This window comes from Gymnoscopelus microlampas (assembly GCF_963454915.1).
Source record: "Gymnoscopelus microlampas genome assembly, chromosome: 4".
Classification (NCBI taxonomy): domain Eukaryota; kingdom Metazoa; phylum Chordata; class Actinopteri; order Myctophiformes; family Myctophidae; genus Gymnoscopelus; species Gymnoscopelus microlampas.
The window spans coordinates 24,563,017-24,575,216 of NC_139941.1; the positions used below are offsets into that span (position 1 = coordinate 24,563,017).

The 12,200-nt window shown below is 42.0% G+C and overlaps 1 protein-coding gene across 1 annotated transcript; it reads right to left on the reverse strand.

The window, feature by feature from the left end:
• Nucleotides 1-501: 501 nt before the first annotated feature.
• Nucleotides 502-9,482, reverse strand: nim1ka (NIM1 serine/threonine protein kinase a). Its single transcript, XM_084054660.1, has 6 exons — nucleotides 9,343-9,482; nucleotides 8,215-8,579; nucleotides 6,540-6,652; nucleotides 3,224-3,345; nucleotides 2,734-2,880; nucleotides 502-2,000 (listed from the first exon to the last, which is right to left on the reverse strand). The coding sequence occupies exons 2-6, from the start codon at nucleotides 8,517-8,519 to the stop codon at nucleotides 1,242-1,244; spliced, it is 1,446 nt and encodes a 481-aa protein (XP_083910786.1). The 5' UTR covers nucleotides 8,520-8,579; nucleotides 9,343-9,482; the 3' UTR covers nucleotides 502-1,241.
• Between the last annotated feature and the right edge of the window lie 2,718 nt (nucleotides 9,483-12,200).

Consider the following 12,200-nt stretch of genomic DNA (forward strand, 5'->3'; position numbering starts at 1 on the left):
ACAGACACGGACAGATCCTCTTCTAAACATGCACTGTTTACTGTGTACTATTAAGTGTATATATGGACGGGACAAAAGCAGCAGCTGCCACTTCTGGCAGTTTGCAGACATGGTCCTCTCACCCGTGGGTTACTGTGAACAGATCTTTCCTCTTCCTCATCCGACACAACCCAACAGTTACTATTGTGTTCATAGGCCATATCAACCAGCCGTGAGTCTACAGCTAATCATGGGAGAAACCTACATTGGTGTGAGTCTTGATGGCACTTGACACACACACACACACACACACACACACACACACACACACACACACACACACACACACACACACACACACACACACACACACACACACACACACACACACACACACACACACACACACACACACAAACACTGGTATATTCCATTTAACTTTATTTGAATCAGTATTTTACATGAATTTGGCATAAAATGACAATATAAGCCCAATTACAGTGTCTCCTGAGTCATATGAGCCCAGTGCTCATAACAAAACCACACCTATACTCCACATCCACAACAGGTAACTTTGGTGGCTGGTGATATACTTGGCTTTTTCAGCCACAGAAAGAACTAGATCCAATTCGAAGTACTGCTGACCCAGGACAGGGTCAACAGAAGGAATATCTCATAGAGACATGTGATATAAGATGATAAGACCTCTGTGGCACATCTATACATATCATGACATGCAATCAGCATGAGATGAAACCAGTGTACTTTACATTAGAATGCAATTGAAAAGAAAACTAAGGCAGCCCAGAAAAGTGCAATTAGACATTAAGGACAGGTCAGGCCATGCCTTGACTTTATGTTGCCACACCTCCGGTTATAGCCACTCCTTGTAATGCTTTTAAAAAGCTACATTGTTGCTTCATAGGATCATTTGGAGTTAGAGTATAACACAAGTTATGGATTACATGCCTGAGTCATCTAATGGACATACAACAGCTTGAACTCAATGTACACTTCATGACTATCAAAAGGATTGCATCTCCATGTCAAACGCAGAGACAATTCTACAGTTAACTGTGGGCAGCAGCATTCTCACAGAGACCGCTTTCATTTAATAGTAAAATACATTGTACACTGCACATACCACAGTTTAAGATTAAAAAAGCATTTTGTCATAATGAAATTTGGGTCTTTACACACAACCTCCGTTTACTTTGGACTAAAAAGTATTTTCATCTTAAGGGGGCAGATTTAGTGATCTGTCACAGAATGACGCAGAGCTTCGAGGTGTGCCGTAAACTACGGTATACCTTTAGACGTTCCTTTTTAGTGGTCACAGTTGTCCCTACCACATGCGTGACCACAGGCATGCTCTCTACTGCCCTTCTCTTGTGAGAGCGGTGCATCAGGATCCTGTACACTCCGGTGATTGAGCTCCGACAGTCTTTACCTTGGTTGTTGAGGATGTGTTCTGACGTGATGCCCAGCGTCTGCAATGCCGCGTTGACCTCCATTTCGTCCTCCTCCAACTCGGCCAGCGTGCTCTCCGCCAGGTAGGAAGGGTCCAGTTTAAAGGGCTCCATGGCTTTGGGAAAGTCCACAGGAAGCAGCCAATCGCAGCCCATCATCTGCTCCACGCTGCAGCGGTCTGATGGCTGCGGCTGGAGGATCCCCCTTATCAGCCGCTGGCATGGCTCTGGTACCCAGGAGGGCAGAATGTAGGCCCCCTCCAGGATGCATCGCTTCAGCTTGGCCACGGTGTCCGCCCGGAAGGGCATGGTGCCGGTCACCATGAAGAACAGCATCACTCCCAGAGCCCAGATGTCCACAAAGACACCCAGGTAATGCTCGTCTCGGAAGAGCTCTGGGGCGGCATAAGGCGGGGAGCCACAGAAAGTGTTGAGCGTCTCATCGCGGTGACTGAGCGTGCTGAAGCCAAAGTCTCCCACCTTAATGCAGGTGCTGCAGGTGTAGAAGACGTTCTCTGCCTTCAGGTCACGGTGGATGATGTTGTTGTCATGCTGGGGAAAAGCAATATAAGAAACATCTAGGTTTCAGTCTTATCTTTTGCCTTAGGACTGTCAGTTCTAGAATAAGATCCTAGGTGTATGCTGGGGTGGAGGTAGGGGCGATGATACGAATGGTACTATAAGTACATCAGACGACTAAACACATATACTGTAGATCTTTCAGTTACAAATAAAAACAATGGATGATTATTACGTGCACATGTCAGCAATACTCTCCTTGTGCAGCTGTTATCTGTATGCCCTGCTTGTTTTCTTTGTTATTCTATAGATATCTTCTATATAAAGGGCGGTGCACATCTGGCGGGCACGCAGATATGCCCATATATATATACGCTGGATTCGCGAGGCATTGTCAAAAGCCCCGGCAACGAGGAGCAGGCTGGGACCCATGTGTCATGCTGTGTCTTCGACACTTCATGTGGGTCACGTCAATGAGGAAGTGACTAGCAGTTCATGTTTTCGTCATGGTGTGTTTTGTGTTTCTATTCAGATGTTAATTGTGGATGTGCATTAGATCACTTATACATATTCATAGATCCTGGAATAATAAATGAACAACGGTAGAGCAATAATAGAGGTATTGTAAAGCTGCTTTATGGATGTTTATTTGTACATCGTACATTTTTTTGAACAAAGATGTTTTTTGGGGATTTAAGGATTTAAAGGTTTAAGTATTTAAACCACACATGGGACATATGAAACTCAATGTGGCGCAGCAGCTGACCATGTGCTTGACAGCAGAGAGGATCTGAGAGAAGACGATCTTGCAGTCAATGTCGGAGAGTTTCCCCTCCGTAGTGATCTTGGTGTAGAGCTCGCCACCGCCTGCATATTCCATCACCAGGTGTAAACGTGACAGCGTTTCCACCACCTGGGAAGGAAGCAAGGGACATGTTTAATGATCGGAACATCAGAATCAACCATTAAGCGATACAAGATCATTAAGAAAGCCCTGACAACACATAAAGTTCACACATAACATCAGCAGAATTTGGGCTGTGTGTGTGTAATCTGTGTACGTGATTCTCTGTGTGAGAATTATTATTAGTGTGTGTGTGTGTGTGTGTGTGTGTGTGTGTGTGTGTGTGTGTGTGTGTGTGTGTGTGTGTGTGTGTGTGTGTGTGTGTGTGTGTGTGTGTGTGCGTGCGTGCGTGCGTGCGTGCGTGTGTCTGTGTGCGTGTGTGTGTGTGTGTGTGTGTGTGTGTGTGTCTAACCTCATAGAGGCGTATAATGTTGGGATGGTGCAGTGTCTCCATGCTGGAGATCTCTCTGGAGAGCAGCCTCTGGGTTTTCTGATCCAGCTTGGTCTTGTCCAGGATCTTTATGGCCACTTTGTCTGGGGACGGAGAGAGGACGCCAAAGGTCAACGACCAGGAACACAGAGCAACCTCAAATTACCATTGGACTGATGTCAGTCACACGCGGTTGACTCAAGAGTCAAGACTGCGTTGTCATGCAAACAAAATGTACCCACTTCAAGCTATACTGTTTTTTGTTTGTGAATAAATGTTATTTTGACCAATCTGTATGGTAAAGTATGTTAATACAATATAACTGAAAAGAAGAAGGAAGTCCGCACACTGTTCTCAAGCTCCAAGAAAGGTCTTCATCAGGCAAATATTGACAATATAACTAACACAACTGTGGTGATTGTATTTGGTCTCCCTGCTCTTCTATTGACAAACGTATATCCTGTGGTCTGGTTTGACCATTACTGGTTGACAGGTGGAACCTACCTGAAGGTCAAAATACAACTTCTCCCCTGAGCATGTGCTATTAGCTCAGTGGTAAACATTATAGCACTAGCACAAGGACCATGGGTTTGAATCTGGGATAGGACATGAAAGTTACATAGTGTAGATTTAAGCCCTATATACTTTGTTGTATGAGACATGGAAATAGCAGATATAGAAGATCCCAATACCTTGCACCACAAAGCTTTGTGAGCTTTGTGATCTGCTGTTTTCGCTATTTTTGAAAATAAAAAGAACAATTTAAAAACATTTTGAAAAATGTGAACATTTCTGTGATCTACAAGCTTACAACATGCTGCGATGCGACTTTCGCTATTTTTGAAAATAAAAAATAAATAAAAATATTTAGAAAATTTGCCCAAAAGTAGGAATGCCAGGCTTTTAATAGTATTACTATATTCACATTGTATGTATACTTTAGTCTGTTTGATTTTCTTTTTCATTATTTGCCGCATATATTTCATTATATAACTTTAAAAGGCCTAAGGACATGAGGCATGCAGCGTTTTCATTTATTTAGCACTTCAAAATAATTTCTTCATCCGCTTCTCTGGAGTAAACACATCATTGTCCCTGAGGCGACCAGGCCTGACACTGCGGTCTGGATAATGTGATTGAGGATAAGCTGTCCTCAGAAACAAATTTTCTTGATTATGTTCTTTCAAAGGGTCCATTCTCAGTATTTCAATTGGAACATTGCTTTCTCGTAAAGTTGTTAAATTGTAATCATTTCAAGGCTGAGAACAAGAAATTGTGGGTAAATTGAGAATCAAGACTGAACACAAAAGGGTTGCTTGGCACCTGGAATTAATGTAAACCCACTCACTTTAAAATGCATGACTGACCTTGATGTGACTGCTTTAAAGTTTAAAGGACAGGTAGTGAGATGCTTTACAGTCTTTGTAGATCAGAACGCCTAATGAATGTCAACTTCAATGAAACTGGTTTCAAAACCGCATCGCTTTAAATGATCGCTACAGAGGAATAAAACAGAGAAGATCTTGAGGTAAAAAGGGGTTGAGGTATCTGATTGTGCTCTTGCATGCATTATTAACACGGGCATTAGGCTCCCTTTCAGCTCCACCACAGCTTTCAGTGGCAGCATTCAAAATGCATTGGAGCTCATATTGTTTATGGAAGGCCAAGCGAGACAACACACATGCGCACAGGCCCGCGTCTACACGAAGACGTGCGCATGCATGTAAGCACACAAGTGCACTGACACATACCGGGGACACATAAGCATGGATGCACGCGTACACACACACACACACACACACACACACACACACACACACACACACACACACACACACACACACACACACACACACACACACACACACACACACACACACACACACACACACACTCTCTCTCTCTCTCTCTCTCTCTCTCTCTTTCTATCTATATCTTTCTCTCTCCTCCTTTGATGAGGCATGCAGCAATTTTAGCCGTCGCTAGGGAAACCGGAGATCTCTAATCAATCCATCTGTTCAAGGGCAGTAGACAATCTGTCTCTTTGAGGCTGAATCAGCCCCCTGGCCCAGGCCCACACTGCTTATTAGTACGCCGCCATATCAGGACGTACAGTAATTAGCACTGCCCATTGATGAAAAGAGCTCATCGGTCAAACTCAAATTAAATTACTTTAATGTGAGAATCAGTCAGAGAAGAGCAAACAAATGGGGGGAGGGGGAGTTCCTGACAATATTCATTATTTTCAGGAAGAAAGTGTGGTCTATTCTGTCAAATGACCGCTATTCAATTAAAAAAGACGTAGACGCAGTATATTAGCCACTTTAAACCCCTGGCATCACTATTCTGGGCATGTCATAATAGGCAAACATTCGGGAGAAAACAACAAGAAAACAAAAAGATTTTTGCCAAACATTTGGCAAAAATCTACAAGCTAACAATGCGTCTCAGTACGACATGGGTGTGTAAGTTTGTGCGTAGTGAGATTCATAATAATTTCCAAGTCTTCGCTCTGAGCAATGGGAGCTATAAATATTCATAGTCGTGCATAATCGTCATGCCGACTCACGCATAATGACACCTTTTCTCTAGTGCCAGTTACACAATAAGTGTATAAAACCAGAATCAGGCGAACGTTGAATGGGAATAATTATCAACCACATGCAAGTACATGCAAACCTTTGTCTATTTGAGAATGATACAAGAGGATACAAGTGCTTTTCCTTACACACTGAAGTCAGATCAGATGGATATGCAGGGAGAGACTGCTGGCCAACATTTGAGTTACGTGAACCAGTACAGATTTCTTTCAGAAAAAAAAGGTTGCCGCTGGCAGCACATTTCAGTGACGACGGCGACGGGGAATGGTATACGCACACTTGTTTAACTGCGCAACAAATTCAACCAGCTCAATTAACTCAATTTGTCAGGGTAGAATGGCAACTGTGAATGTAAGTTGGCAGATCAAGTGGCTGCAATCAAAGCCAAACTTGGCCTCGGGATATTTGACATATTCCAAACATTAGCAGGGATTTTGGGAGAGACTGAGAACTTACTTATCCCACTTGCATAAATACAGAAGTGAACAAACAAGTTAGATTAATTTCCGTACAAGCTACACTGATTTGCAGTTACAAAATATAATCAAAAGAAAAAAGTCACATAACAGGACAAAAATATAAAATATCCCCATGCAAATATAAAGAGATTTTATTAATTTTATTTTATTTTTAGTTGAGCATGTGGCCCAGACACTAAGCATTGCATTTCATCATTGTAATGTCATGTCGTTTCTTGCCTTTGGTGAGTGCATGAATTCCCAGCTTGACATGGGAGAAGTTGCCACAGCCGATCTCCCCTCGCACCTTGTAGAAGCCGATTCTTCTGCCCACCGTTAGCTCACGGACCACCCTATCACCGGCATAAAATAAATACCATTATCTGAGAAAGCCAGAGTAAAGCTAAATTGAATAGCTAATTAGCTAGTTAATTAACTAATTAACAAGCTAAATGTAATAATATGAATCATGACATTTTCTTAGTTGTCATGTAATTGTTAAGCATGCACCACATTATGAGGCTAATACCCATATCTGATTATTTGAAAAAAGGTAGGATATGCACATCCCCACAGTTCTTTGAACACAGTGCTGGACCCCAAAGAATTATCAAGTGAATTAAGGGAAAGGAATGTCTGCACATGATATAAGGGTTCCAAAGCCATGCGTCTGTAACCTGATGAAGCCCTAATCAGAACGTTCTGATTATAGATGGTTGAATAAAAACAAGGGAGAGCAGTGTACTGTATGTGCGGACATTCCCTTCTTCTTCACTATTTCTGATTATTTCCCATTCATATCAACTGAATTTTAAACTAAATGTATAAAATTAACACAGTTTAGTAAACATTAACATGTCGCTTCCAATGAAAAATTTAACAAAAATGCATGCTGATTTGATTTTAGGGCTTTTTATAGCCCAAATCAGCCGGGTTAACGATCACAGATGTCAATAATAATAAAACAATCTTTATCTCATGCACATTAAAACTCTCAGTGTTAATTTATCCATTTGTAACTCAGAGTGTACACATGTACCCAAATGGACTCTTATGGGTCCATTTAACAGGATTTGTTGGCTAGCTAATAGCTGTAATCCGGAGCGTATCTTAATAAATAAAAGATCATTTGAACCAATCTGTATGGTAGAGTACATTAATACAATCTGCAGTGGTTGGAGGTGGTCTCCCTACTCTTCCATTGAGAAATGCAGACCCTGGTGAAGGGAAGGACACCTACTGGTGGACAACTAGTACTGCCTGAAGCTCATAGAACAATATCTCCCCTGAAGTGAGCAAAATTGCAAGGGCGCTAGAAATTTGCCTGTGTCTCATGTGGGAGACACAGGCTCAAATCCCAGGGTAGGACATGGAGGTTATGGACAGTGATGGAAAGTTACTAAGTACATGTACTCAAGTACTATACTTAAGTACAATTGTGAGGTATTTGTACTTTATTTGAGTATTTCCAATTTCCAATACTTTTACTTCTACTCCACGACATCTCAGAGGCAAATATTGTACTTTTACTCCACTACAATTGTTGGAAACTTCAGTTTCTAGTTACTTTGCAGATGTATTAATTATTATATTATAAAACATACTTTAACCACTTTAGGCCTATTTTATACATAGGCTATTTGAAAATAGCCCATCTACAAGCTTCGCGACGCGTTGTGAGCTTGTAGATCTTCTATTTTCAAACATTTTAGGACTTTTACTTTTGGTACTTTAAGTATATTTTAATGCCAATAATGTTGTACATTTACTCAAGTAAATTTTGAACACCAGACTTTTACTTGTAACAGAGTACATCTACATTGCAGTATTGATCCTTTTACTTCAGTAAAACATTTGAGTACTTTTCCCACCACTGGTTATGGGTTGCAATTTGCAGCTCATAGATCAAACCCACCTGTCGTCCTGGCACATATCCAGGTTTAGCCGCTCCAGTGGAGTGAGGCGGCGGGTCGATGCTCCCTCATCGTCTGTGTTGATGTCTGAACTGTCCTGGCGACTCCAGCGGCTGTACCTCTGGCCGCCGGTTCCCCCGGCCGTGCCTCCGACTGAACCCCGGACAGAATCCACAGTTCCCACTCCTGAAACTGACCGCGTCCCAGTCATGCCTGCTGCTGTTGCTGTTGCTGCTGCCCCTAACCCCCTGGAGCCTGCTGTCCCTACCCCAGCAGGGATACTTCCAGAGGGGCAGACAGCGGTCATCCTGCGCAGGATGCCCAGCGTGGAGCAGGGCTTATCTCATGGCTGGGATCGGTGGAACGCCTGAGGATTTGCAGAAACAATCATAATTTAGGGACTTGGCAAACGCTCCCTATCCAGAGTGACTTACTTAAGTGCTAGGAAGGAATAAGTGCCATGTACATTAGTCAAACAACAGCGGGGCAAGCTGCCGAGGCATTAGAGTGCTAGGACAACAAGTAATATGATAAAAAGTAGCAAGTAAGCAACATACCAAGCATTTATTTAAATAGAAGAAATACATATATTGCAAATAGTGGATTGAAAACTCCTCTGGAAAAGAAGAAAATGTTTATATGTATGTTTATTTTAATTTTATTCCATGAATGTACATCAGACTTTTCTGATGTACGGTGATTGGCTATGCACCTGAATAAAGCTGTCTCTAGACATGCTCTTTCAAGTCTTTCAAGGCTTCCTCGAACAGGTTTACCTGACAGCGAAGGCAAAGCAAATAACAACAAATGAACAAAGCTAATAAATCTTTTAGCACTGAAATTGTACTCACCTGTGACACAAGATAAGCATATTATGTAGGCATTTAGGGTTTCTGTGCATATTAGACATTATGTTATGCACGTATATGTACAGAACTGTAACACATATCTGGTGTCACCGTTGTGAGATTGTTAATAGCTAATTTTCCCCCAAACGTACTCATCTCCTATTATTACTTTTTATTTCAAATGAAGTGTACCTACATATGCATACGTTGTGATCATTATAATTATTTAGGACAATAACACTGTGGAGTACAAGTTAAATATGGACAGAGCGCCAGACTTACCTTCCGTTGTACCAGCCATTCAGCATGCAAATCTATTCATTGCCTCCTTCTTCGAGTTGTATATCCGTTCAATAAATGAGTGACTCGCTGAGCAACGGGTAGATCCAATCCAAACAGAAACAGAGGGAAACTTCAAATGGGGGTGAACCTCCAACCTAACCACCCTGTGTCCTTCTTGCCATAGTGGGAAGTCAAGGGCAGTTTGTTGCCTGATGATTGAAGTAGAAGTGTTGATGCCTCGGAAGCGATGCGGCCAGCCTCAACGTCATTCTTTCCACCATCATAAGGGGGAACAGCCAGGAGATGGAAACGTGTGCTGGGAGGCTCAGCGTCATCTGTTGAGCCCTCACATCAGAGCTCTGCAGGGCTTTGATAGGCTCTTTGAGACTCCAGGGTATTAATAGGCCACAGGTTGAGAGGGAAAGGGTGGGGGGGGCACAGGAGGAGGAAGAGGTCGGATGGAGTGTGGCTAGGGTGCAGCCATGGGGCGTTTAGTGGGACAGCCTGGAACAAAGCACACGGTAAAGCACAAGATGAAATGTGTTATCTAATCAAGCGTGAGAAACTGAAGTAGCACAAAGAAGCTGACCTATGTTTGCGCCAGCTCTGAGTTTACATAAATCAGATCAGTTCCAAATATTTTATTGTGAGTTGTATTTAAATAAAACGGAAATGTGTCTTTGTTACTGGCATATGAGACAACACACACACTACCCAGCACAGCAATATGCACTTTAATGTAAGGTGATATATTCCAATGACAAGTAGCAGCAATAAAAGGGATGGAATTGTTCTGTGTGTGTGTGTGTGTGTGTGTGTGTGTGTGTGTGTGTGTGTGTGTGTGTGTGTGTGTGTGTGTGTGTGTGTGTGTGTGTGTGTGTGTGCGCGCGTGCGTGTGCGTGTGCACGTGCGTGTGCGCGTGTGTGTGCGTGTGTGTGTGCTGGTGCTAACGCCTGTAATTATGTGACAATTGCATGCTGCCAAGGAACAGGGATTCTTCTAAGAATGTCCTCCGAGAGGAAAAAAGGCTTGAACCTCCTTGCAATCAGCTTACATAACACGGTATAAATCAGCAGCACTGTAGTGTGAGGTCAACCCGGATTTCCCTGAAATATGTAATGGCGATACTGTTCTGTCAGAACAAAAAAGTGAATTATGGAATTTGATCGATTGAAACACTGTAAACATTCATAAACTTTGTCTAATGGATTTAATGTTGAATTATGATACATTTTTGCAATGCTTGAAATCTATATCTTGAGCTCTCTTCACTTGGGAACACATTACAGCATATTGAATTCAGGCACACAAATTGACAGTAAAAGCACTAATCTGTAATCTCTCAAGACAGACTCTGCTAACAGCAGAATCTGTCAGCACCACTGCCCTAAACATGTAGTGTTGTTGTTAGTAGAAATAAACACGAAAGCACCAGGGAGGAAGTGGCCTAAGAAAGGGGAGGGGCCAAACCGAGTTCCTGTTTCTACATAAAAAAGGAGGTGGAGCCCCCAGAGGCAAAAAATAAAGGAAAAAATATATATTTATTTCCCTTTTGTTTTTTACCGATTGATAAAGCACTAACTGTGAGCATAATACCAGTGTATGTGCTCTCTCGCCACACTCATTGTTAATACGTAATCCTCAACTTGAATAAAGGCACACAAACGCTTGTTCAGTGTCCATCACCAAGCAACCAGGTGGAATGTTAAGCCAGCGGATCCTAAACATAAACCTATCAGGATAATTGACAATTCTATAGGCCCACCCTGGAGATACGCTAAGGCTAAGCCATCGTAAACTGTATATCCAGTGATCAATGTGTAGCTTTGCAATTCATTGATCACACTATTCAATAGGGTGGGTAGGCTACAGTATAATAATATTTGAAATACATTTTGTTCTTAGTGCATATTCACAGTCACACAATTCACACTGACAGTCTTCCTTTTTTTTATATTCTACTGCCTTTTTACTCTAAAACATAAGAAATGACCAAAGGGTGACTGCATAGCACAAAAAAAGGCACTGGTCAGTGCTTCTTTTTTTTTTTACTTTTCAAAAGTTGTGGACAGTTCAACTTTTTAAGAAATGCCCATGGACACTTTTTATCAGCTGACAAATCATGATAAATTGTGTGTTCCCAGCCCTCCAGGTCTTCAAAATGTCCCTAGCTAAGCCTGAAGAAAGCTTTAAAACAAGCTTCATTCAGACAGAGCTCCTGGACGAGGTTGTAATATGCCAGTACGTACCACTGTCGTCTGTGGAGGATGACAAAATACAAGGCTAAAAATACAAACGATTGCAAAGTCACTAGTCCAAGCTGAAAGTCTCTCTAAATTGTGTGACCAATGTTATGTAAACAAAATGCAGGTTGCACGCATTTTGTCAAGATCAGCAGAAAAAGCGTATGAGCACATCCTAAGACAACAAAAAGAATGACATAGATGGATTTGCTAAATAAAACGTAGGTAAACAGCTTTCCAACAAACTACTGTATATCCTGTGCTAATGGGTACATCATTTAATGAGTATATTGAACAAGTGTCTATCTTATTTTAACTCTATGGTGTCTATATTTAACTTATATATAATATAATACCACTTAAAGATGGACTTATCATCACATGAAGCATACTGTCCTTTCCTCTTTTCATGCAATCACATAAAAGGCTAATGCGCAGAGCTGTGTTTCTTTGTGCTAGGAAGCGGAGGTCTCTACTCTGTGGCAAATCCTTTTAGCTTCCGTGTGATCAATGCTTAGATATTCATCTCAGACAGGAACAGGAAGGTGTTTGAAGGCTGTTGGAACCGCAGAGGACTCACAAAAGCAAACTACTTTGATATAGCCAGGCGGGTCC

Bases quoted from the DNA above. Each gene is read 5' to 3' on its own strand.
- nim1ka (XM_084054660.1), bottom strand. From the start codon at position 8,519: ATGACCGCTGTCTGCCCCTCTGGAAGTATCCCTGCTGGGGTAGGGACA. The intron at 6,653-8,214 runs GTGGGTTTGATC...TGCCGGTGATAG, and splicing joins GATATGTGCCAGGACGACAG to GGTGGTCCGTGAGCTAACGG. The intron at 2,001-2,733 runs GTCAGCTGCTGC...GCTTTTCCCCAG, and splicing joins TCTCTGCTGTCAAGCACATG to CATGACAACAACATCATCCA.